The 21,423-nt window shown below is 51.7% G+C and overlaps 9 protein-coding genes across 9 annotated transcripts; 3 read left to right on the top strand and 6 right to left on the bottom strand.

The window, feature by feature from the left end:
- Positions 1–190: 190 nt before the first annotated feature.
- Positions 191–3,029, top strand: K460DRAFT_389214 (uncharacterized protein). Its single transcript, XM_040935731.1, has 2 exons — positions 191–722; positions 792–3,029. Exons 1-2 carry the CDS (start codon positions 356–358, stop codon positions 2,552–2,554), a joined length of 2,130 nt encoding a protein of 709 aa, XP_040785174.1. The 5' UTR covers positions 191–355; the 3' UTR covers positions 2,555–3,029.
- Positions 3,030–3,722: 693 nt separating this feature from the next.
- Positions 3,723–5,222, top strand: K460DRAFT_292160 (MFS general substrate transporter; the record flags this gene model as incomplete). The annotated part of the gene is made up of 2 exons (XM_040929337.1): positions 3,723–4,738; positions 4,805–5,222. The coding sequence occupies 2 exons, from the start codon at positions 3,723–3,725 to the stop codon at positions 5,220–5,222; spliced, it is 1,434 nt and encodes a 477-aa protein (XP_040785173.1).
- On the bottom strand, positions 5,215–6,960 carry K460DRAFT_370581 (uncharacterized protein). The gene is made up of 2 exons (XM_040934192.1): positions 6,847–6,960; positions 5,215–6,795 (listed from the first exon to the last, which is right to left on the bottom strand). Exons 1-2 carry the CDS (start codon positions 6,908–6,910, stop codon positions 5,351–5,353), a joined length of 1,509 nt encoding a protein of 502 aa, XP_040785172.1. The 5' UTR covers positions 6,911–6,960; the 3' UTR covers positions 5,215–5,350.
- Positions 6,961–7,372: 412 nt separating this feature from the next.
- K460DRAFT_359187 (uncharacterized protein) lies at positions 7,373–8,076 on the top strand (the record flags this gene model as incomplete). Its single annotated transcript, XM_040932179.1, has 3 exons — positions 7,373–7,429; positions 7,533–7,679; positions 7,822–8,076. The coding sequence occupies 3 exons, from the start codon at positions 7,373–7,375 to the stop codon at positions 8,074–8,076; spliced, it is 459 nt and encodes a 152-aa protein (XP_040785171.1).
- Positions 8,077–8,400: 324 nt separating this feature from the next.
- On the bottom strand, positions 8,401–10,140 carry K460DRAFT_380419 (peptidase S28; the record flags this gene model as incomplete). The annotated part of the gene is made up of 4 exons (XM_040935259.1): positions 8,401–9,563; positions 9,613–9,738; positions 9,791–9,956; positions 10,009–10,140. 4 exons carry the CDS (start codon positions 10,138–10,140, stop codon positions 8,401–8,403), a joined length of 1,587 nt encoding a protein of 528 aa, XP_040785170.1.
- Positions 10,141–10,527: 387 nt separating this feature from the next.
- K460DRAFT_320835 (RdRP-domain-containing protein) lies at positions 10,528–14,800 on the bottom strand. Its single transcript, XM_040930456.1, has 8 exons — positions 14,575–14,800; positions 14,407–14,523; positions 13,413–14,358; positions 12,587–13,366; positions 11,715–12,516; positions 11,547–11,661; positions 11,162–11,488; positions 10,528–11,104 (listed from the first exon to the last, which is right to left on the bottom strand). The coding sequence occupies exons 1-8, from the start codon at positions 14,751–14,753 to the stop codon at positions 10,648–10,650; spliced, it is 3,723 nt and encodes a 1,240-aa protein (XP_040785169.1). The 5' UTR covers positions 14,754–14,800; the 3' UTR covers positions 10,528–10,647.
- A 204-nt stretch (positions 14,801–15,004) lies between these two features.
- On the bottom strand, positions 15,005–15,538 carry K460DRAFT_189211 (uncharacterized protein). The gene is made up of 2 exons (XM_040927105.1): positions 15,122–15,538; positions 15,005–15,069 (listed from the first exon to the last, which is right to left on the bottom strand). The coding sequence occupies exon 1, from the start codon at positions 15,390–15,392 to the stop codon at positions 15,123–15,125; it is 270 nt and encodes an 89-aa protein (XP_040785168.1). The 5' UTR covers positions 15,393–15,538; the 3' UTR covers positions 15,005–15,069; position 15,122.
- Positions 15,539–15,844: 306 nt separating this feature from the next.
- Positions 15,845–18,561, bottom strand: K460DRAFT_346633 (uncharacterized protein). The gene is made up of 2 exons (XM_040931314.1): positions 17,698–18,561; positions 15,845–17,648 (listed from the first exon to the last, which is right to left on the bottom strand). Exons 1-2 carry the CDS (start codon positions 18,526–18,528, stop codon positions 15,990–15,992), a joined length of 2,490 nt encoding a protein of 829 aa, XP_040785167.1. The 5' UTR covers positions 18,529–18,561; the 3' UTR covers positions 15,845–15,989.
- Positions 18,562–18,731: 170 nt separating this feature from the next.
- K460DRAFT_320830 (uncharacterized protein) lies at positions 18,732–21,310 on the bottom strand. The gene is made up of 2 exons (XM_040930455.1): positions 20,776–21,310; positions 18,732–20,722 (listed from the first exon to the last, which is right to left on the bottom strand). The coding sequence occupies exons 1-2, from the start codon at positions 21,057–21,059 to the stop codon at positions 18,796–18,798; spliced, it is 2,211 nt and encodes a 736-aa protein (XP_040785166.1). The 5' UTR covers positions 21,060–21,310; the 3' UTR covers positions 18,732–18,795.
- Between the last annotated feature and the right edge of the window lie 113 nt (positions 21,311–21,423).

The raw sequence follows: 21,423 nt of genomic DNA, 5'->3' as shown, positions 1-21,423 counted from the left end.
AGAGGCCAGAATGTGAACGGCGACGTGTGACGACGTGTCGGAAAGAGATTACGAGACGCGAAGATGCATGTAGGCAACAGGTGGGTTGCTGGTAGATCATAGTGGGTGCTGACTAACCGGCGAGCTATGACGCATATATGCAGGCTAAAAATCATCCCCACATGAATCGGAAGTCTCCATCTGCCTTTGCGTTCACTCTGCGACACCCCCCACCCCTCTCGCCTCCAAGCCTTCTCCCCGTCTGAAGGCGCTCCAGGATAATTGGCAAACACAACGACGCCGCAATTACCTGGAGCCGCTGCGACACCTTCGCTCCTTCTCCTGCTCGGCTCGGTTCTTGATATCAAGGACAGCCATGGCGCCCCTCTCTGCCGATACCGCGCCCTCGTCGCAGAAGCAGAAGCAGGCCCGTCGCCCGCTGCCTCGCATTGTTCCTGCCATCCCTCACCGTTTGTCGCGTGCTCCGCCCTCGGCAAGGCCTATTACCCCAGAGGAATCTAATAAAGGTGCTGCCGTTGCGCCGCAGCAGGAGCCAGAGCCCAAGACCGCGGTCGAGGAGAAGCAGGTGGACGAGCAGCCGGCAGACCAGCACGCAAGATCTGGGGAGACTCCCTTGACACCAGACTCTAGAGCCTCTATCAACGACGCGGACACGCCCGTCTTGGGTGCCTCGCCAGCGACTTCGCACGATGACCATGTCGAACATGGTGCAGACGCTCAAGGTATGCCTCCACGCCCCTCCCCCAGGCTTGTACCCCTTAGAACTACTCAACTAACCCACCAAACCGCAGATGTCACTATCAAAGGCCAACCAACCCAAGACCCAACCCCACCATCTGCGTACCGCCCCGAGATTAAGGCAGACGTGAATGGTGTCCACCGCAAATTGGCCGTACCCGCTGAACTGCCACCGCCCTTCTACCCCTCAAGCACAAGCAGGACGGATATACACACGCCACCTGCAGATGGTAGTGACCAGGCTCACGCGCCGTATCATCGACACCGACTCAGCGCAGGAGCCGTCGTATTCCAGAGCGCGAATGCATCACCCGTGATTTCGGCGACGCCCCAGGAGACTGAATCGAATGTACATATAGAGCAGCAGACCGTGCCTCGCCCTCCGCCTGGATTCGCTCCTGCGCAGTACACCCCGTTCTTCCAGGGGCATTCTCAGCACCCATCGGAGGCAACGGCACCTTGGCTCCAGCCGCCATATTCCGCTGCGCCAATGGACCCTACTAACGAGACTAGCGGTGCCTTTCGATCCCCAACCTTCTCCAATGGGCCCATTGCAGATCCAAGTGCCTTCAACGGTCACTTCCCTTCAAGGGATGCAGCTTTCATCACGAATGGAACGGGTACTCCGCACCCTCAATCACCCAGCAAGTCCCAGTTCGGAGAGACGAAACTCGCCTCTGATCGCGGAGAAGATCAGCATGCAGTCATGTATCAAAACAGCACTGCGCCGCCAGCAGAACGTCTTGAGGAGTCGCCTTTCGAGCTTGCCGCCTACTTGTCCACTCAATTTGGCAATCCACAGTTTGCTGATTTCATCTTGCAAGTTCGATCGCCAGAGTCCATCCTTGTCTCTATTCCGGTTCACGGCATCATAGTTGTGCGCAGTGTAGTCGTCGCAGATGCTGTTCGTCGTAGCCCTACCCCTAGCCACCGTTCGAGGGATGCGCGCCGCCCTATCGACATCCTCGCGCTGGACCCATTTGTCACCCGCGAATCTATCGAGGAGGCAGTCAAAGTCTTGTATGGGGCACCGCTTCTGTCGGCGCAAACCTTCTTGTATGGCCTTGCGCCTTACTTGTATGACAGCGATCAGGCTGTCCCGTCAAACGAGGCTCGAAGACGCATGCAACAGGTTCTAAGCTACATTGCGGCAGCAAGGACACTGCATATTCCTAGTATGCAAGCGCGTGGTGTTGAGATTGCGCGTATGCTTCTTCGATGGGACACTATCGACCAAGTCCTACATTACGCATTGCAAGCCAGCTCGGCGTCTCGGTCCTCAAAGGATGACCCGTTCACCAATGCTTTGCTCAACTATGCTATCGAATTCATGGCATATATTTTTCCTGTTGACTTCTCCTTGTATACGATTGCGCCCGAGTTGAAAGATGCGCCGCGTCTCCCAACTCTTGTTGAGCCTCGACCGCCTACCCACAACCCTCGATTGAGCAAGATTCGTTTCGGCGATGCGCCCCCCGAGGATGATTTCCAGGCAAGCCACGCTACTCGGGTACTCTCCACTATTCTGCTGTCGCTGCCAGTTCCTCTCTTGGAGCGCTTGTTCAATCATCGCGCAACAGCTAACCAGATTGGCTGGACTGGCACGGTCAGGACCATGCAAAACGTGATCAACGAGCGTGAGAATCGTCGCCAGAAAGCATTGCGCGGTCAGCTGCAGCCTTCTGTGGACGGGACCATTTCCCCTGCTCTCCTTGGCAACATGTACATCGAAGAGCGTGTTGAGCAAGTCGAGCCATCCCCTCTTCATCCCTCCGGTCACCGCTTGGCCACCCAGCACTTGGCCGGCGAGGCTTGAAGACTCCATTTCATTCTCGGGACCATGGACCACGGTAATTTTTTTCATATCTACGGGCATGTCCACATGATTTCGGCGCTGGTATTCGCGCGCAACATACAAAATCTCTGGTGGGTTTGCTCTTCAGGGTGTATAGCATAGCGAGCGTTTGAGGCGTTTTGCAGAGGCGTTCCCAGCGATTCTTCACACCAAAAGTACGAAACGATACGACGAAGCATATTCCCATAAGATCACGACAGCATAAGACAGACCGACTTTGCTTTGTACACCACTACGGCATCATCTTACTTGTTTCTACTCGCCCGAGCAATACCCCTATAGGGCCTCTTACCGCTACTTTACTTTCTCTTCATCTAGGTAGATACGCCGAAAGGCGGAAAAATTGTATCACATAGTATCTGAACGTCAGCAGTGCATGCACGTCGTGAGTCACAACAGGGTCATATTGTTGAAGGCTGTTCGCACATTGGCTCCCAAATATTCTATACCATTCCTCTCGGGGAGATATAAGATCAAATGTCCCCGAGAGGTTTACGGCGGTTGCGTATATAGACGTGGCCACCTACCAACTCTTGCAGGACCTCCGCATACCCTACCCAGCAAACGATACTCCCCGTGACAAAGTTCTGGTGCCTTGAAATCTTACATGTTCGTTTTCCACTCTTTTCCTCCTCGGCTTCCCCCTGGCGGATTACTAACGGGCCACCGTAACCAGAGACGCACAAGCGTGGCGGGTATAACATGGCTTTAGCCTCCATGGAGCGTTTCGTGACGTGCTTACACGCCGCCATTGTTTGATTCCGTAGCCCGCACGGAGTCATGGCCAGGCAAGCCTCAGGCGTGCTCCGGGCACACTGCCGGGCAGACTCCGTACCGTGTGGGCTGAACCATTTGCGTTAGTAGTCCCTTTTTCTCCACAGTCTGTACATTATATAATTGCCGCCCCGCTCCCCAGGTTTGCGCCTACACGTCTCTTCTTCTCTGCGGTTCTGCGTATTTGTATTTCTTGTTCATCTCTTGGCTGTTCTTAGAGGAAGGACGCTAGATTCCTGGGAGGCGGATAACCGTTGAGTTGTAGGTTCTTAGCACTTGGCGAGAGCGCTTAAAGCCGATGCATACCCAGACTTCAACATCAGCGTCGCCAGTTGCGAAAGTGGATCAACCGAAAATGGATCAACCGAGAGGAACGCTAGAAAAGCAGTCCAACACAGTGTCGGATGAAACACCAAGCCAGCCATCGCTTTCAAGCGACTCGATACGAACTCGCGACAGCGAAGTGGCGAGTCAGCTTGAGGTGCAAGAGAAGATGCAGCACGTAATAGGAGACGGGGAGAACCAGGAAGAGACGGATGATGCAGCTCTCGAGCCAGTCCAATCAAAACATAGTGTAAGAGATGCTTCGAGTATACCAGACGGCGGTCTATGGGCCTGGCTGCAAGTTCTAGGTGGTTTCTTCCTCCTCTTCAACTCCTGGGGCGTAATTAACACATACGGGTCATATTCTGCATATTACGGAACCACGCTCCTACCCAACACAAGTCCCTCGGCCATATCATGGATCGGCTCCATCCAAGCCTTTCTACTCCTCGAAGTAGGCGCGCTCACGGGACCAATCTACGATGCCGGCTACTTCCGCGAACTCCTCATCTTCGGGAGCGTCATGCTCGTCCTCGGCCAAATGATGCTCTCGCTCTGCACAGAGTACTGGCAAATTCTCCTCGCGCAGGGATTTTGCATCGGCATAGGCACAGGCGCCCTGTTCATCCCCAGCGTCGCTATCCTCTCTACTTACTTCTCCACCCGCATTGGTACAGCCATCGGCATCGCAGCGTCAGGCTCCTCCTTCGGCGGCGTCATCTACCCCATCGTCTTCCACAAGCTGCTGCCGAAAATCGGTTTCGCGTGGACGACGCGCGTGCTCGGCTTCATCGTGCTCGGCACCATGATTATACCCAATGTAGTCATGCGCGTACGCGTTTTGCCCGCTAAATCGCGCTCTTTGCTCGATCTACCCGCGTTCCTCATCCCCGCGTATAGTTTTCAGGTGTTTGGGTTCTTTTGCGGCTTCATGGGGCTGTATATGCCGTTTTTCTATGCCCAGGTGTATGCGATACGACAACATATTACGAATCCGGACCTGGGGTTCTATCTGCTGGCTGTTATGAACAGCACGAGTGTTTTCGGGTAAGCAAACTCACAGTCCCACTTGTACGGAAAGGTGTGTGAGGATATAACAACTGACGTTCACAGACGTATTCTTCCCAACCTCTTCTCTGACAAAGTCGGGCCTTTCAACGTCGTTATACCTTGCTGCCTCGTCTCTGGGCTTCTCTGTGTGTGCTTCATGGCCGTCTCAAACACCGCGGGCATCGTTGTTCTCATGGCGTTCTATGGATTCTTTTCTGGGTCCTTTGTTAGTCTGCCGCCAACCATCATTATGCATCTTAGCACGGATGCAAGGGACAAGATTGGCACACGCCTAGGGCAGAGTTTCGCTTGCATTGCAGTGGGGGTCTTGATTGGGACGCCGATCGGTGGGGCGGTGCTCGATCGTAGTGGATTTGATGCCGTGTGGACGTTTGGGGGATGCATGTTGTTTGGTAGTGCGGCAATGTTGGTTATGGCACGGGTGGCGTTCAAGGGGTGGGGGTTGATGATTAGGGCGTGAGACTGTTGAATTATGTAGCTTGATGTATTTACTTATATGGACGATGTAATAAACGACAAATGTAAATACAAAAGTATGAAGCTAGAAGACTTACAAATGCACCCACATTCATCCCTCGATTCGATATATCATGCATCCCACATACCTCTCGCAATAGCCTGGTTACTTCTTTCATTCAGTAGGCCCATCATCCACCGCCCCTCGGCCGTCCCATTTTCACCAAGTGTCTTCCACGATGTGCTAACAGCCCATTGAACCACTGGTGAAGCGAATTGCAGATCAGAAAGTGCCCTCTCGTGATCCAGATAGTCGGGGAGACACTGTCCAGCTTGCAGAGCGGCTAAGCGTGCCGCAGCAGCCCATTCAGCATTTGCGATGCATTCCCAGATGTCATCGTCCTCACGTGCAGTGTACTGCCAGGGGATCAGAGACGCGGTTTGCTCGCTGCGGTCTTCCGAGCTGTTGAGTGGAAGAGAAGCAAGGATTTGGAGGACATGAATAAGTGTTGTGCTGTGCAGCATCAACATTCTTGCTGCCGAGCCTGTTCCGAACCTTAGAACCGTACTCATGCGTCGCGAGTCATCACCCACACTCTGTGCCGGCGGAGACTGCGAGTCGCTAGGAGGTGCTAACTCCACATAATAAGCATTTTGTTCGTCGCTATCCCATGCGTCTTTCCAAGTACGCAAATACGTCAACAGCGCCACAGCATTTCGCTCCAACTTATCTCGCTGCGGAACTGCCTTTTCCATATCAAATGCCCAGAGTGTCATCAACTTGTCGCACTCCGCGAGCAGGACGGTACAGTCGGCCAAAGCGTCGCACAAGTCCTGCTCTTGCATGTCTTGGTCGGCGCAGTGCACTCTCAATACCTTCTTCCATTCTGGTCTCGCCAAAATCGATGGTTTCCTTGCCCGCACCGACGCAAACAGAATCATATTCCTCACACAATGCGCAAGGTATTCTGGCTTACGCAGCTCGAGCAGTCTTTCGAGGCCAAGCATGTGCTTGAGATAGTTCTTGGGCCCAGTGGGTACAAGGCATTCCAGCATAGCCAGCGCGATAACGGAGACGATGACTTCATCGCGGATGTAGCAGCTTGAGTCTGATAGGGTGAAGTTTAGCTGCTTGAGTGCAGCTCCGTGCATGGCATATCCTTGTGTCAGGATCCTGGTTTGTTTGTGTTGAGCACCGAAAAACACGGCGGCGAAGCTCAGCATGGCTTGGTTGAAGACCGGTCCTTTCACGCTATCGGTAGTCTTTCGGCTCGTCGTTGTGATGTCAGCAAGTTGGAGGTCCTGCAGTCCCACGTCCAGGGGGCCACCGGGGAGGAGGTGCTTGCGCGTATAGCAAATGTATACCTCATGCTCGTTCTGCTTTAAAGGGACAGTGGACTGCAGTATTGTCTGAACAGCACGGTTTTGCTCTTCAATGTCACGCCTCACCCATGCTATCGCTGGGTTTTGAGACCTCCTAGATCTCACAATCGTTCCTTCAATGAAAGCTGTGTCTCTCGGTCCGTCACATTGAAGACCGCTTCCCTGGCACCGCCTGCAGATGGGACGGTTCTCATCTGGAGCGATGTGAGCCGCGAGTGTGCAAAGTGCGAAAACTTAAGGCCTACCGCATTTGATGCGCCTTCTGCGGCAGTGTGAGCATCCTTTAGACCTGCCGCCCACATTGACCATGAGTCAGCTGTGCAGTATGCAGGCGTCGAGAGACGTTTGGCCAAAGGGCTATATGATAGCCAAGGTGAGGGTCGTGGTGGTATCGGTGGTTGCTGCCTGACAGGTACCCCGCACGTCCCCTGCGCAGAGTATACCGCTTGCGGCTCATTGCACGAGTACCCCAGTCAGTAAGATCGTGCGATTTCCCGGGCGATATGCACAGTAATCTTGGTTTCCTCTTGCGCTAAGCGTCTGACAATGCATATATATAGTAAGAGAGTGAGAGAGTGAGGGGGGACCTCAGGCATACGACAACTAGATCCAAACTCGCGTTTTACATTAGAGAACTAAACAGTCCACAAAGCCTTCAGAACGTGCACTTTCCGGTCCACTATCGCTCCAGGTGGTAGCCCTTCCATAGCCACACGAGCAAAGTATCAAAGCATCCGCGTCCTTTAGATCACAAGCCTTCCTAGAATCAATATGGCCATCGCAGCAACAATCGACATCGCAGCCCCTCCTGAGGTTGTAAGAGCGAAGGTAATTCCATTGATACTACTCCCTACTATGGCATTGTCAGCACGCGAACTCGGACTTACACGCTTTCCAACTAGTACCAGTAGCTAACCTTCTCATCTCTTAGTTCTTGGACTTCGAATCCCTCCCAAAATACCACAAAGACTTCTTCGGCTCCATCACCCCGCTCGCTCCAAGCAAGTCGCTCGCTCCAGGCAACAAAGTCCATGTCGTATTTGCAGGCGCGGGGCAAAAAATGGATGCAATCATTCTTGTAAGTGGCCCTGTTCAAGCCTTGTTAATAACCTTTCATGAAACTCATCCAAATCTCCATTACTACATCCTCCTTCTCCTTCTCATCATCATTGATACTATATTTCATAAATCCAACCCCCCGCAATACTAACTCCATTCAGGAAAACAAGCCTGAACACTTCCAATGGAGAGGCTCCATTCCCGTTCTCTTCACTGGTGACCACGGCTTCAGATTCGAGCCCAGCACATCCATCCCAGGCGGCACAAAATTCACTCAAGAAGAGTATTTCAGCGGTGCACTAGGGTTCATGATGGGTCAGAATGTCATTGCAAGGCAATTGGGTTTTGCGGCGAAGACGGTCAAGGGCTGGGAGGGATTTAATCAAGAGTTCAAGGCGTGGTGTGAGAAGAAGTAAGGGAAATTAGGGAGGGAGTTGTGAGGATGGATTTATAGATTGAACTGCGTATGGGAGATGTATATACGCCCTCGCTTTTCGTAGGTATTCTTTAGTGCTGTAGTCCTTTCTCCATAGGTCGGACTTTAGAGCTTCTTAGGCGAACTACGAGAATACCGACTGCTTCGATACGACTGGGTCTCAAACGAAACAGTGAATCAGTACAAACATCATTACATCTGTAGTGCGTAGGGTGAGGCCATAGAACTTGTGTGGAAAGCAGTGTCCCTGCGCGATGGCAGAATACCTTTATAACGCGAGCAATACATGACCCCTCCACTAATCTCAATGCTTCTTCTCCGACCAAAACTGCAAAAACCTGCTCACGGTCCTCTCCTCCCAGAGGTGCGCCTCGCGAATATACGCCGGCTCAGCAGTAACGTTCTTGATCCCGAAACTATCCCAATGATGTCCCGCGCCGGCAATCAGATAACTCGGATACTTGTCGCTGCTAACTCTCGGCTTGGGCGCCAGGTCTGAGTGATAACAGAGATCAAGCCAGACATCGGTACTTCCGTCAATGAGCGCAAGATTGGGTGCTTGGGTGTTCCATCCACCGTACTTGTTGTAGTAGTGCAGCTCAGGGCTCTTAGGGATGCTGTTGTGTTTGCCAGGCGGGAAGGCCCAGGTGCACCATTGTTGCGTGTAGGGGATTTGCAAGACGCGGGAGATGAGCGACGGGCCATGTTTGGGGGCGACTTGATAGGCGCCTGACTCGGCGCATGTCGAGTAGAGGTATGATCGAGAAGCGCCGTTAGTGGGATCGGCGTAATAAGTCTGGTTCTGCGTGCCGTAGCAGCCGGTGTCTGTACTGTCGATTCTACCGCTTTCGCAGGTTGGGATGAGAACCTTCTTCACGTAATCGGCGTATCCGCCTAAGCCGGTCCAAGCCTCTCCGTTGGAGTATTTCGAAAGCGCGGTGTCAACACTGCTGATGTTCTTCGGGGGGTTGATGTTTGTAACATTGGAGCAGAAGTCCCAAAAGTCGCTGGAGCCGTAGCGGTCGGACCAGTTGAGCTCTTGCCAGGTGTTAGTTGGGTAGTTCATAGGGCCACCGATGGGAAACGCAATCGTCATAGCGAAGTCTCCTAGGCTCTGCAATGCACCAAGACCAAATATGTCCTTAAGTTGCTGGATGCCTTGCTTATCACCAGACTTAATAAGAGCATCAATCTTGTCGACGATGTTGACGACTCTGGAAATGCAGTCTGCAGGGCCGTACTTGATAATCGGGTCGTACCACTGAGGATACTCAAGCAATGCTTGGGTGGTAGCACTGCTACCAATGCCGCCAGCAAAGATGGAGTTGTAGGTCTTCATAGTGAAGGCAGTATGTGCACCGGCAAGAGAACCACCATACATGATCCATGGAACATCAGGACCACTGAGGCTGCTGTTGACCCCAGGGAACGTAGCATGTTGCCTGAAGTACGCGTTGTCGGCAATGGCTGCTTCATGTTAGACCAAAGAACAAGGAACGATGAATGTATTTCTTACTTTGTTCGGTGGTAAGAAATCTCAATTCATCCGTCGTGCTCGTGTTGTAGGGCCAGCTCTGTCCATAATAACGGTTCTCTAGAATGACTCCAAGACCATTGAACTTTTCCATGAGAATCTGGATGACTATACAGGTCAGTATATTGCTGTGTAGTTGCAGTGGGTATTTTGCACTCACTCCCAGTTTGTAGGTTCGAGAATCGACTTTCTCCGCTCGTCTCTCCACCAATATATAGAAATACTGGTCCTCCAGGCTTGTAGTATGACGAGTCGAAGAAGTACCGCTGCTTGAACGTGTCTTTGGTGTGCGGTTCATAACGGTCAGATTTCGGGAAATGATCAATCTGCACTTGGTCAGAGGGAACACGAAGAATGAAAGAATGCGAAGACGCATACAGGCTGGTCAATGGCGTGAGCTGCATAAACTGGTGCAGCAGCCGACGCTCTCTTGCTTTGCCATCGTGAAGGAGCTGGAGTCGCTGAGCCCAAGGCGGCAAAACTGCAAAGCAATGTCAGGATCTTCATCATGCAGGTCTTTTTGCGTACCAAGAAATCAAGAGGACTGCACACAGCTTATAAACATACCTGAAGCGCGTTCCCGGGATGCAGGTCCGGTCGCTCGCTCTTCGGCTTTATCTCCAAGGCGGGGCAGCGGTGCAGCGAGCGATGCCTAAATAGGCAGGTATGTGCAAAGCTTGGAGGAGCTTGGAGGAGCTTGTCGCTGCTTGGGTATCCACCTTCTGCTTGAAGCTGCTGCACCCTGCTTCATGTCAGCATAGAATCCTGTGGGCTAGGTAGCGTAGCATTAGTATTCTGTAGTGTTATCTGCGCAAGATGTGGGGCCGATGACGAGATCCAGTACCTGGTACATGGAACGATATGACGATTGAAATGCCACATGAAATGCCTCAAAGTACCGCAGTTGTTATACTCGTAGACTTTTATCAACGAAGGAAACGTATGTCAATGTTATATTTCATCTCCCCTAGGGCTAGGGATTATTAAGACGACAATGCCGCCCGCTTGCATGAGCAGTCAAGTCAGGCTAGCAAATTCAGTTTCTACACTGACCGTTTCTGCCCGTCTGATAGCAGCATCAAGTTCCTTTACCGCGCAACAGGCAGCGACAACCTTGAAGCTGTAAAACGGGCTTCCCCCACGTCGCACCAAGTCCGAGGAAGATTTGCCTGTGTCATTGATACAACCTACATGCAGGCAGGCAAGACTAAGAGCAAGGGCTTCATCAGGCGTATCTGCTTCATCGTTTTGTCCTTCTTCTTCAGTTGCTATGTCGCGCTTGCGCATGACACCCTGTGCCCACTTTGCAATACGTTCAAACTCATCCCTAAGACGAAGGGACTTGTCTCGTTGACGACGTGTATGGACACCAGACCTATTGTAGATGCTACCCGTGAAGACTTCGAGTTCTGTGATACTGATGGCAGCATGTTCTGAATAATCCAGGGTCGTCGTAGCGATAGCGCCCTCATAGCTGGAAACGGTGGTTAGTGGTCGCTGGTCTAGCAGTGTTCGTACACACAAGACTCACGCATGCCGAATTTCCCATGCCTTTTCTGTAATGGCACTCGTCCAACTGATCCCTCCGAGCTTGCTAGCGCACTCTGACTTGATATAGCTAAAGAGCCCATCGAAGACGCCAACACCGTGGTGGACTGGAAACTTTATGTTCTCAAACCAGATCTTCTTCTCATCAATCGCTCTGTATAGTAGTCCAAGGATTCTATCGGAGCGATAGTAGAGGTGGGTCGGCCCAGGATTCTCGTCTTCGTCGTTGTCGTTGGCTGATGGGGCAGTTGGCACATCGAACAAGATCTCGGTTCGGTCCTGTATATTGGCGGGCGGGGCAGGTGCAAGGCTAGGGTCATGTTAGCTATGGTCTCGCAGCATTCCATTAGACTGTTCATCGAGCTTACAAGTCAGGCCGGTATTTGTTCGATTTGAGTTGCCTGAACAATGACATATCAACGGGTATGCCCGATTTTGAGTAATCAACACCGGTCGAATGCATCTGGGCTAGCAACAAACAATCTTCCGAGGGCTGTTAGAAATACTACATTTAGGCTTTTGATATCGTTTCGTACCTTGATCCGCGGTACCTGCATCTTTCTGGTCCGCTAATATCATGTGCTTCACAGCGATGAGGCCAAGTTGATCCGTTGCCATGAATTGCACGAAAAAGTCGGTCATGTCCTCACGAGTAACTGTCCGTCCAAGGTTTAGAGGCTCAACACGGGGATAGTCGGCAGGTTCGTAGAGGGAATTGCACTGTTTTACGGCACGCTGATCCCATATGATGCCGTAGAGGTCGCCGTCCAAGTCACCTCCACTGAGACAACTAGGCAGATCTCTTTTGCCCTTCTGCGAGAATACAATGCAGTTCTTCAACATCCGTAGCGGATGGAAGTCAGGTGGAATGATGTTAGTGGCCAGTTGTATGTCGCCTGGGTGCAAAGCAGGCGAGCGGGTGACAATGACCTCCAACCCATCAAGATCTGACATGTGGCCGCTAATAAAGTCAGCATCATCGAAGGTCACGTATACTTCTCCTTCTTCGAGATAGCCCGTTTCATCCATGATTCCAAAGAGCGTAACGCCTTTTTCAATCGGTATTCTCGCCTTATGCTTCAGTAAACGCAGCTCACAGAGAATTGTTGTTTCCACTACCGAGCAGAGGAAACGATCATTCCGGTAGTCAATTCCGATTTCACTCAGTCGCCTGAGCAGCTGTGGGAATCCGATGCTATCAGCAATCTTCTGTCTTTGGAGAAATCCAACAGTGTTGGCTATATGAGCTGTAATCAGTTGGAGGCGACGCAGGGCTCGATTCTGCTGCTGAAAGAACCATTCTTTAGGCACGCCCAGATCTTCCAAAATCTTGATTGTCTGAAAAAAGAGAATCAGTAAATACTACCTGTGAACATTGATTTAGATCGGTGGGCATCGCACAACGTACCTGTCGATTTAGCACCAGGGGAATTGGCTTGTTAGCCATATCGCAAATCTCGAGGTTTGCCTTATCGTTACTCTCGAATTTGACCATCGAAGGACGCACCATCATCACCTTGCCTTCTAGGCGGGCATCAAGCGCAAGCATACCCTTCGCGCCACCCCACCTAATCTGGAAACAAGTGGGAAGAGCTTTTCGCCGGGCCATTACTGCATGAATAGCTTCCATAGCTTGTTGGGATATTGTTCCTACGCCATCGCTAAAGACTCGACTACCGTCCTTCGATTTGACATCTGGGAGTAAATCGTTCTGGATGCTGTTTGCACTGAGCGAAACCGCGACTGGGGTTTCAGAGAATGCTTGCCCGATTCGAGCGGCGCAACGAGCCGTAGAGTATATGTCGGAAAAGTGGCCAAGGTGGGATATAATGGAGAAGTAGGTCTGAAGCTTGGACTCGTGAACGAACGGAGCCATAAACCAGGCTGCGTGGCTCCGGAGCGAGGAATGGGAGAATCCCAGAAAGCCGTACACTCTTCCACCAATAGCGATACCGTTCTTGAAAACATCCTTGAACCGCTGATAGATCCGGTCGTTAGAGACTCTCGAGTTGAATTGGACGTCTGTTCCATCCTCTTCGCAAAACTGCACCCGAATAAAGTACTCGGTGTGGTCGGGGAACCGCCGTAGTATGCGATTCTTTGCCTCAGGTTCGGGCCCCTGCAAAGTCATTCCAGTTGGCGTGATATTGACCTTAAAGACCTCGGTGAGGTTTTGACGTGCTCTCTCCTGTTCATATGTTGGTAAACTGATTGTCTTATGTGGGGTAACGTACTGATATGAGTTTCATGCCAAGCCCCTTTCGAATTTCCTTCTCGTTGTCCTCGAGGTATCCCCAGATCTCGCTAACCCCAAATGTGGAAGCGTCAACCTCAAGGCTAGGGAAGGGTAATTGTGAGAACAGCTTCTTCACGGCCCCAGCTGAGATTGGACATCGCTTCATATCGTATGGCAGTTGCTTGGTATTTGGGACAGAGCTCACTCTGGCATTTTCTTCCTTGTTGAGTTTCTGCTTTCCCTTTGTAATCGTCGCCATCCGTATCAGGAGCGTCTCAACCGTCCACGGGAGGAGGAATCCATTCCTTACTAAGGCCTCTAATTGATAGAGCACGCTGAATGGCAGCACATCAGCAAACTCTTGAACTGCCATGTTGAAAGACTTCAGTCCTTCTACCAAGCTTCTTTGTGCATGTAACGGAACTGCTGGGAAATTATAGTGTGAAATTGCAAAGCAGTCCAACTCGAGCAATTGCTTGGTGGTTTTGCCAAATTCTGCAGCCGATAGTACCATACGGTAGACTAGTGACTGCCCAGAAATTGCGCGGTGACTCTGTGTACTGTGTGGAAGCTCAGAAAGTCGGGTTCTCGAAGGGACGTGGGATCGTTGTTGGAATCCTAGACTAGCCATGAGCATAGCCAAATCTTGATCGGCCTCCTCAAACAATCGTGGGGTTTCCCACAATGTCAAGGTCAAGGCTCGCAGCTGTGTCGAGACGATAATCCCCTCGACGATTCGATAAGGTATCTCAATACGCTTCGGACGCCCAGGACCACCGAACGTGACTATCAGTGTATTTTTGACAAACTTTGCAATCCCTCTTTCCGTCTCCCACTCTAGTTCGGGTGAATAGACGAGTTTGTTATCAACGTAGCTGTAATAACCACATGAAAACGACTGAACGGCGACTACCACATTTGCTGCCTTATGGGGATATTGATATCTGTTTAGGATTAGATAGGTGAGTTCTCGTAATGTAGTCACGACTCACTGTTCGGCTTCCTGACGATCCTCGGCTGACTTGGCCAAGCTTTTTAGGAGGAAAGGATCCGGATCGTATTTGCTAGGCTTGCAGTAGGCGGGGGTGTTTAGTATCACCACGGGGGTCCTGCGCTTTGATTAATCAGAGCGATTGACGCCGAGCTTGGTTGGTCCGTACTGTTTCTGAAATCGCGTGCCGTCATTGGCATATAGGAATGTGATGTTTCCAAACTTCTTCTTCCGCTGCTTCTGACAGCTCCAGTCCCTGATCCCGAGAGAATTCACCAAGGGCGTCAGATGCCTTTTTAGCTCATTGTCGGTGATATGTGGAGGTAGATTGTGCATGAAAAGCTCCATATTGACACAGTTGGGCGTAAGGGCTAAAGGTGAGAGATCATGGTACGGATTAGCAGTTTAGACCTAGGACCGCGCAGGGCTCTCTTTTCTAACCCTTCCAACGCTAGCAAGCTTCCTCAGCCGTCTGCCTAGAATTTGGGCCCGTTAAACTGGTTCTTCCGCGAAACGGACGCATGCTTATCGCACTGGAAGACAATTGGGCCAGAAAGGCGGGGTAACGGATTCATGTACCGTGCGTGTATGCTGCTACTGCTATGAGGCCACTAACAACAACGCTAACTCTTTACACATTTCAACCCTGAGAATGGCGATTATTCTATAGTGCATTAGGATGTGCGGCGCCTTAACAGCGCTAGGGTAGTACAGACCTTATTTTCCCTTTGAGAGAAGCTCGCCATAACAACCATTGCAGCAAACCTCGTCCCATTGATTGTGGCGGGTAGCAACAAGCTTCGCTTTCTTCTGCTTATTGCAACGATGGCACAGAAAACCGGTACATGTAACAAGCCGATGCAGTGTCCATTCTCCCTGCGGAGCGTAATGCTTCGCCACTTCAAAAGTGGGGCTCGATTCGTTCTGTTCGCCGGGTGTCTGAATTATGTTGGCAGTTCCAGATGATGAACTCGACTCCGACATCATTTTCTCTCTATAAGATAATGTAGGAAGGAGCGGCCTTGCCTCAAGTTAATGCGGGTGAGAGTGCCAAGATAAGCGGTGGGGGATAAGAAACAGGAGAACGGCACCAAGAAACCTTTATATGTGCGGAGATGAGGTGAAAGTGAAGTCACCACTAATGCTGTGAGACAGTACTCACTGCGAACTGACAATCTCTGATAGGCGAACAGTCAGTCTTGGGCTAGTTTGAGTATAACTCAGAGTGAGAAATGTTACACGCTATGGCGCATTTCCCGAAGCTTGTGGGGGGAAATGCAACACCCATAGCTGCTATAACAATATTACAAAAGCGTGTGCACGTGAGACCCATGTACACATTTCTCTATAGAGCTGCATAGACTTCATTACTTTACAAGCTACGCACGGTAGCTAAAGACATCCAACGAAACGACCTTGAAGAGTCAAGTCGTACAGTTCCCAACCAACACGCCACCCAAAAAGCAGAAAGCGCCAATATACACAGACACCATATCACGTTCTCACATCCCACCCGAGATCCGTCCTCATAGCCAAAACACCCCCAAACCACTTCGAAATCCCAATGCCAGCAGGCCAGACATGCTACTCCTGAGTCCTACCCCCACCCATCCTCTCAATGTTACTTAATAGCCTACTCTTCCCCGCACCACTCGTACTTCTGTTCAGCGCTGGAGCACCGCCTTGGAAACCAAAACCGCCCGGCGCCCTCAGACCGGACGGTTTCGCAGTCCCACTACCACTACGTTCATGCCTAGCACCCATGGCACTACCTGGTCGTCCTCCGAGGGCGGAGCCTGGGCGCGAGTTTGTGGAACTGCCGGCAAGAAAGCCAGTGTTGCGCATGACCTGCTCAGGGGGAGCGTGTTGTGTGGGTGCGCTTGGTGGTGCAGTTCCAGTATGTGAGCGTCGGTCTCCTTGTTGCAGTTCCTCCATCTTCTCGCCGCACATGGAGAGCATCTGCTCTGCTGCGGCGACTAGTTCTCCTTTCTCTATACGCTCGGCTTCAAGGTCATCGACGAGCGTGTCGTGAGATCTGCGAAGGGACTGGAGCTCGGATTGTAGACCGGCGAGTTTGGCCTTGAGGTTTTCAAGCTCGGCGCGTTGAGCCTCGAGTTTCTGGACATATTCTGCGTTCGAGGAGGATACCGAGGACAAAGCCTTTGCGTTCTTGCCGCATTTCTCGCACGTATCGTCCGTTGTGGATCCCGGCTCTCCATGCATGATCTTACTGAAAGTGTTATCGCGCTTCTTCTCAGTCTCTTCGACTTGTCGCTCGAGACGAATAATCTGAACGCGAAGCTCCTTACACCGCTCATCGGCTTTCTTCTGGTAGTTGTCTTTGAGCGCCTTTATCTTCTTCTCGTGCTTAGCCTTGTACGCGGAATGCAATTCGCGTGCAACCTCATTGACCTTCTCGGCGATCGCCGCCTGGCATTCCATCTCAGAGTAGATTTTCTTGTTTTCTTCTTCGTCGTTGTTAATGAAAGTAGTCATGTCCACGTTCTTGCTCTCAGCTTCGATGACCTTAGTCTCGAGCTCGGATGAGCGGTTTTCAGCATCTTCGGTACGCCTCTCTGCTTCAGCAAGTCGCGCAAGAAGCTGCTCACGCTCGTTATCATTACGTGCCAACTCAGACTGTACATCCTGCAAAAGCTTCTGGACTTCTTCGCCCTTCATCTTCCAGTCTGTCATCTGTGCCTCCGCATACTCGCGGGCTGATCGCTCGTCGCGAACTGTCTCGTGGGCCTCGCCGACCCGACGCTCGGCGTCAGCGATAGCTTTCGATAGAGACCCTACTTCGGCCTCCTTACCAGACAAGCTGGCGGTCAGCGATGAGATCTGAGATTGGAAATGTGACTTCACAGACTCCATTTCCCGGATAGTTACGGTAGGCAAAGATCGCGGTGTTGGTGGCGGAGGCAGCTCGAAGTCCAGAAGATTGAACATCTGGCGACTCTGGCTTGGAGTAGCCGGGACGTACGGTCCACCCTTGGCAGGCGATCGCTGGTTCTGATAGTAAGAGCGAAGGTCTGGTTGTGTTGAGGATTTGGGGGGTGAGGGGCGTCCGCGAGCTGGGGAGTTACGGCGAGACGATGAGAACGACTCAAACTGCGCTGTGAAATCGAGAAGCAGGTTTGTAGTGTCGTTCTCCTTGTATGTACGGCGAGGTGTGGGAGAAGGTGTGCGTTCGGCGCGGCGGACCGTTGAAGGTGTCATGTGTGGGCGAGCCCGAGGAGTGGCCTTAACAAACTGTTAGTGTTGCAACTCTCTTTGTATTTATATAGCTTACATCTTGTGGTTCACCCTTCGCAGGGCTCTGCTTGAGGAATGCAAACTTGGTCATGTCTAGCCCAGGCATCTCGGAAAAGTTGCTGAAGCAGGTATCGTCCATATCTGCTGACGTGCACTCGGGCCCGTCGGGGTTGAAATCGGTATTCTCGAACCCCAGATCTACTTCAAACTCATCCTCCGGCGATCTCTGTCTGGTGAGATTCTCATGGCTTTCTGTGCGTGTCTCTTCCATGTATCTCATGGCAACCGTCAATCCTTCGTTTTCGCGCAGTGCAGAGTCCCTATGAAAGGATGGCGGGCGTTTAGAAGGTGTAGGAAGTATTTCTTGGGTATCGTCCTCGGAAGGTGCTATTTGTTGTGAGGATTCAAATGATGGCGCGCGAGGAGACTCCGGACGCGACCGACTCTTAAGGGAACGGCTGCTCATGGCGGACTCGGGTCGCTCCATAGCGATCTGCTTGACTGGCGAACACTTCTTGGGGCTATTTTGACTACCGACGCTGGACTTGAATGCTGCCTCTTCGAAGTCATCCATCAAATTCTTAACAGGTGAATTCTTCATTGGGCTTGCGCGCTCCTTTGTTCCAAACTTCTTTTCAGGTGAAATCTTGATGGCGGACTGCAGTACTTCGTCACTAAATTCGGGCAGGAGCTTCGAGGGTGTCGGTGCGACATTAGGCGCAATGTTCTCCTGGTCGTTCTCGATATGCGACACAAAAGGCGACGAAGGTTGTTCGTGGAAAGTCATGTCAAAGTAGTCTTCGATCAGCATCGAGTTCGAATTCGCATTGAGCTTGCCCGGCGAGAGCGTTGACATTGGTTCTGCCATGGTTGAGATCACAGAATTGTTAAGGCTGTGGACAGTCGGTGTTATGGTGTGGCGTGCATGAAATCGCAAGTCCCTGTGTTTGTTTGTGGCCCGTGCTTTGTTGCCCCTTCCCAATTTGGGGGGTTTTCGTTCCGACCGGGGTCGGAACGCTGTGCACCAACGGAACCAACATCACTCAACATGAGCACCTGTACAGAGAGACGGGAATGTGGTAACTTTTTAACGATATTGATATACATACATCTATGTGAAGTTCAGCATTCCACCTCAATAGTTGATGGCCCCCCTCAGCGCTGCAGCCAACCTCTGATACTCCTTTAACAGCTCATCAACCTCCTTCAACTTGAGATCCTGCACATCCTTCGCTTCGACAAAACGCTTCACAGGCGGAGTTGTCTTCTTCAATTGCTCTAACGCAGCCACTGCCCTTGCTCCCTTTTCATCTACCTGCAGCCCTTCACCGGTCACCGTCCGACTCAAGGGACCCGGAGACTGTGATGCTTTGGGCTGCTCAGTAGAAGGCGACGGGAGAACCGGCGTGCTGCTACTACTTATTGCACGGCCAAAACGTGGTAGAACGTTGATGCTTGCGAAGCGGTTCAGGGGATTGAGACTGTTGCCCATATTGCGGAGCGAGTCGACTGCTGAGGGGTTATTTTGTGCTGGCGGTTCGGACTTGACTGCTGATGGCGAAGTCGATTTCTCTTCTACGCTCGGTGCTGCTGTAAATGCAGCGCGTCGTCCACTATTGCTACCTCCAGATTGAGCGGAGTCGACACTACGCTCTCGAATTGGTCTTCTCCCGGCAAATATATCTGTCATCTTTGCCTCAAATCCTTTGTTACCAGTGGGTTCTTGATGGTCGTCTCCTTGTATCGAGCTCGCAGCGCTTACGGTGAAGCTATCATCATCACCATCAATGCGGGTAGGCGAGCTGACGAGTTTCCTCGCATCTTCCAGCGTTTTCGGTAGCGCAGGTTGTTGCTGCACAGGACTATTAGGGTTTTGATCCCGTAAGCCACCGAAGAAGAACTTGAAACTGGTGTCTAGCGTGTTGTTAATTCTGCCCATTGCCTGGTCGGCTGAATCGAGGATGGAGTCGCGAACAGCGTCTGAAGCAGCTTCGAATTTGTTCGTCTGCGTTTGGATAAGGTTGCTCAACCGGCGCTGAGCTTTTGTAGTAGTTGGACTTGATGGCTCTTTCGAGGTGGTCGTCGAGGTTGGTGTGGCCGGAGTTTGAATCAAATCTGGTGCTTCAGAGAGACCCAAAGCCATGGGTGTGACCTCTGACTTGGGGGTCAATGGTCGCGAATCCAGCTTTCTAGAAAAGGACTCCTCTGCACGTAGCGAGGAAAGATCGACTGTCTCCAGAAAAGAAACAGCTGCTTCTAGATTGACGAGGCAGTAGGCAGTTTCGCCATCCATTCGACTCGAGCCTCGAAACCTCTGTATAAATTTCAGATCACTGATGACGTTTAGGTGCACAGGCGGTAGAGTGATGAGCGCGTAGATGAGGGTTGGAAGGATCTCGTCCGCGGATGAGGTCGCGGGGAAGATCTTCGATAGCGCTTCAACGATGGACTTGTGTGCAGCAGTCAAGTGCTGAACCTTTCCAAACGGATACTTTTCGTCGTTCATGCTGAGGATATCTTGCCGGGCAGCCGACAGCCACTCTTTGATCTCCGGCTCTTTCTCTTTCGCCTTCTGTCGTGCCTCGTCCGTCAACTCATCGCCAGCCATCAAAAGCTCCTGCAGCCCTATGCCAACAAGCGAAAGTGCGGCCGTTCGCGATCGGAGCTTATGGTCCCTTTCTTCGTCATCAGTGCTCCGGTGCCGCCATATTCTCTCGTACACCTTTTCACACACTGCTCGCTCCACGGCCTCCTCAAGTGCAAAGCGCTTTGATTCCAATGATTTTCTCGCCCTTTTGCGCTCTGACATCTCAGTTGCACTCAGCATCTGTTGTTCTCCTGATGGGTCACCTCCCTTTCGTATAGAGCTTGGTTTACTTGACGGAGCAGACGTCTTCTTAGAGTGCGCAATAAATGACTCGCTTGTTAATCGAGCGGACAGGGTAGCTATGTGTGTGTTGATCTTGGCGGAAGCACGAATGTAGAAGTCTTGGAAGAGGTCGGCGAGGGAGTCGGCGGACGGTGGGGTTGGATGAACTTTGGCTGTGAGGGATTCGAGGAATCTGATCATTGTGTCAATTCTTGTCTCCACTTCATGCGAATAACAGTGCAATACCTTTCAGTCAAACTTCGAATCTCAATAGGCAGTTCTTCGAAAGTATCCGGCACCCGCGGTTCCTCTTTGGTTCCCTCTTCATCCTCGTCTTTCTTCGCAAAGACATCCCCGTCGACATTCTCGTCCTCTTCTGGGACCATATTTGCCTTCAGGGGGTCTAACATATCCGGCACAGGTGGGCCTTGAAGCGTACTCGCCCGACTGCGAGAGGTTGGACTCTGAGGCGCAGAGTCGAGTCGCGTAAAGGACCGTGATGGGTGCAGATTCTTGGGTCTATCAGACATGATGATTGCTACTGATGTTGAAAAGTTAGGCAAGCTCCAAGGAGGTCGTATGCTTGCATCGAGCTGGACGCGTTTCTAAGACCAAACGTTGCGCTCGTGCCCTCAACGTCATGCGGGACTGTGGAGCTGGCGTGAGCTCCGAAACGGTTCCAAAAGCTAGCGGAGGCCGTCTTTGATCCGTCTAGGATGACTTGGCTAGTATAATATTGTGGATGGTAATGACTTGTTTGGCCAGCGAGAGACAACAAGGGGTAGCTATCTCGTTGCGTTGCAGGGCTATATGGTGGAGCGTGGTTCCATTTCCATCCGCTATCAGCAAGCGCAACCGCGCAACCGCGGCTGCGGGTTCCACATGCAGCCGCCC

This window comes from Cucurbitaria berberidis, assembly GCF_010015615.1.
Source record: "Cucurbitaria berberidis CBS 394.84 unplaced genomic scaffold K460scaffold_5, whole genome shotgun sequence".
Taxonomy (NCBI): Eukaryota; Fungi; Ascomycota; class Dothideomycetes; order Pleosporales; family Cucurbitariaceae; genus Cucurbitaria; species Cucurbitaria berberidis.
Note: the sequence above shows the minus strand (reverse complement) of the source record. Positions and strands in the feature narration are given on the sequence as shown.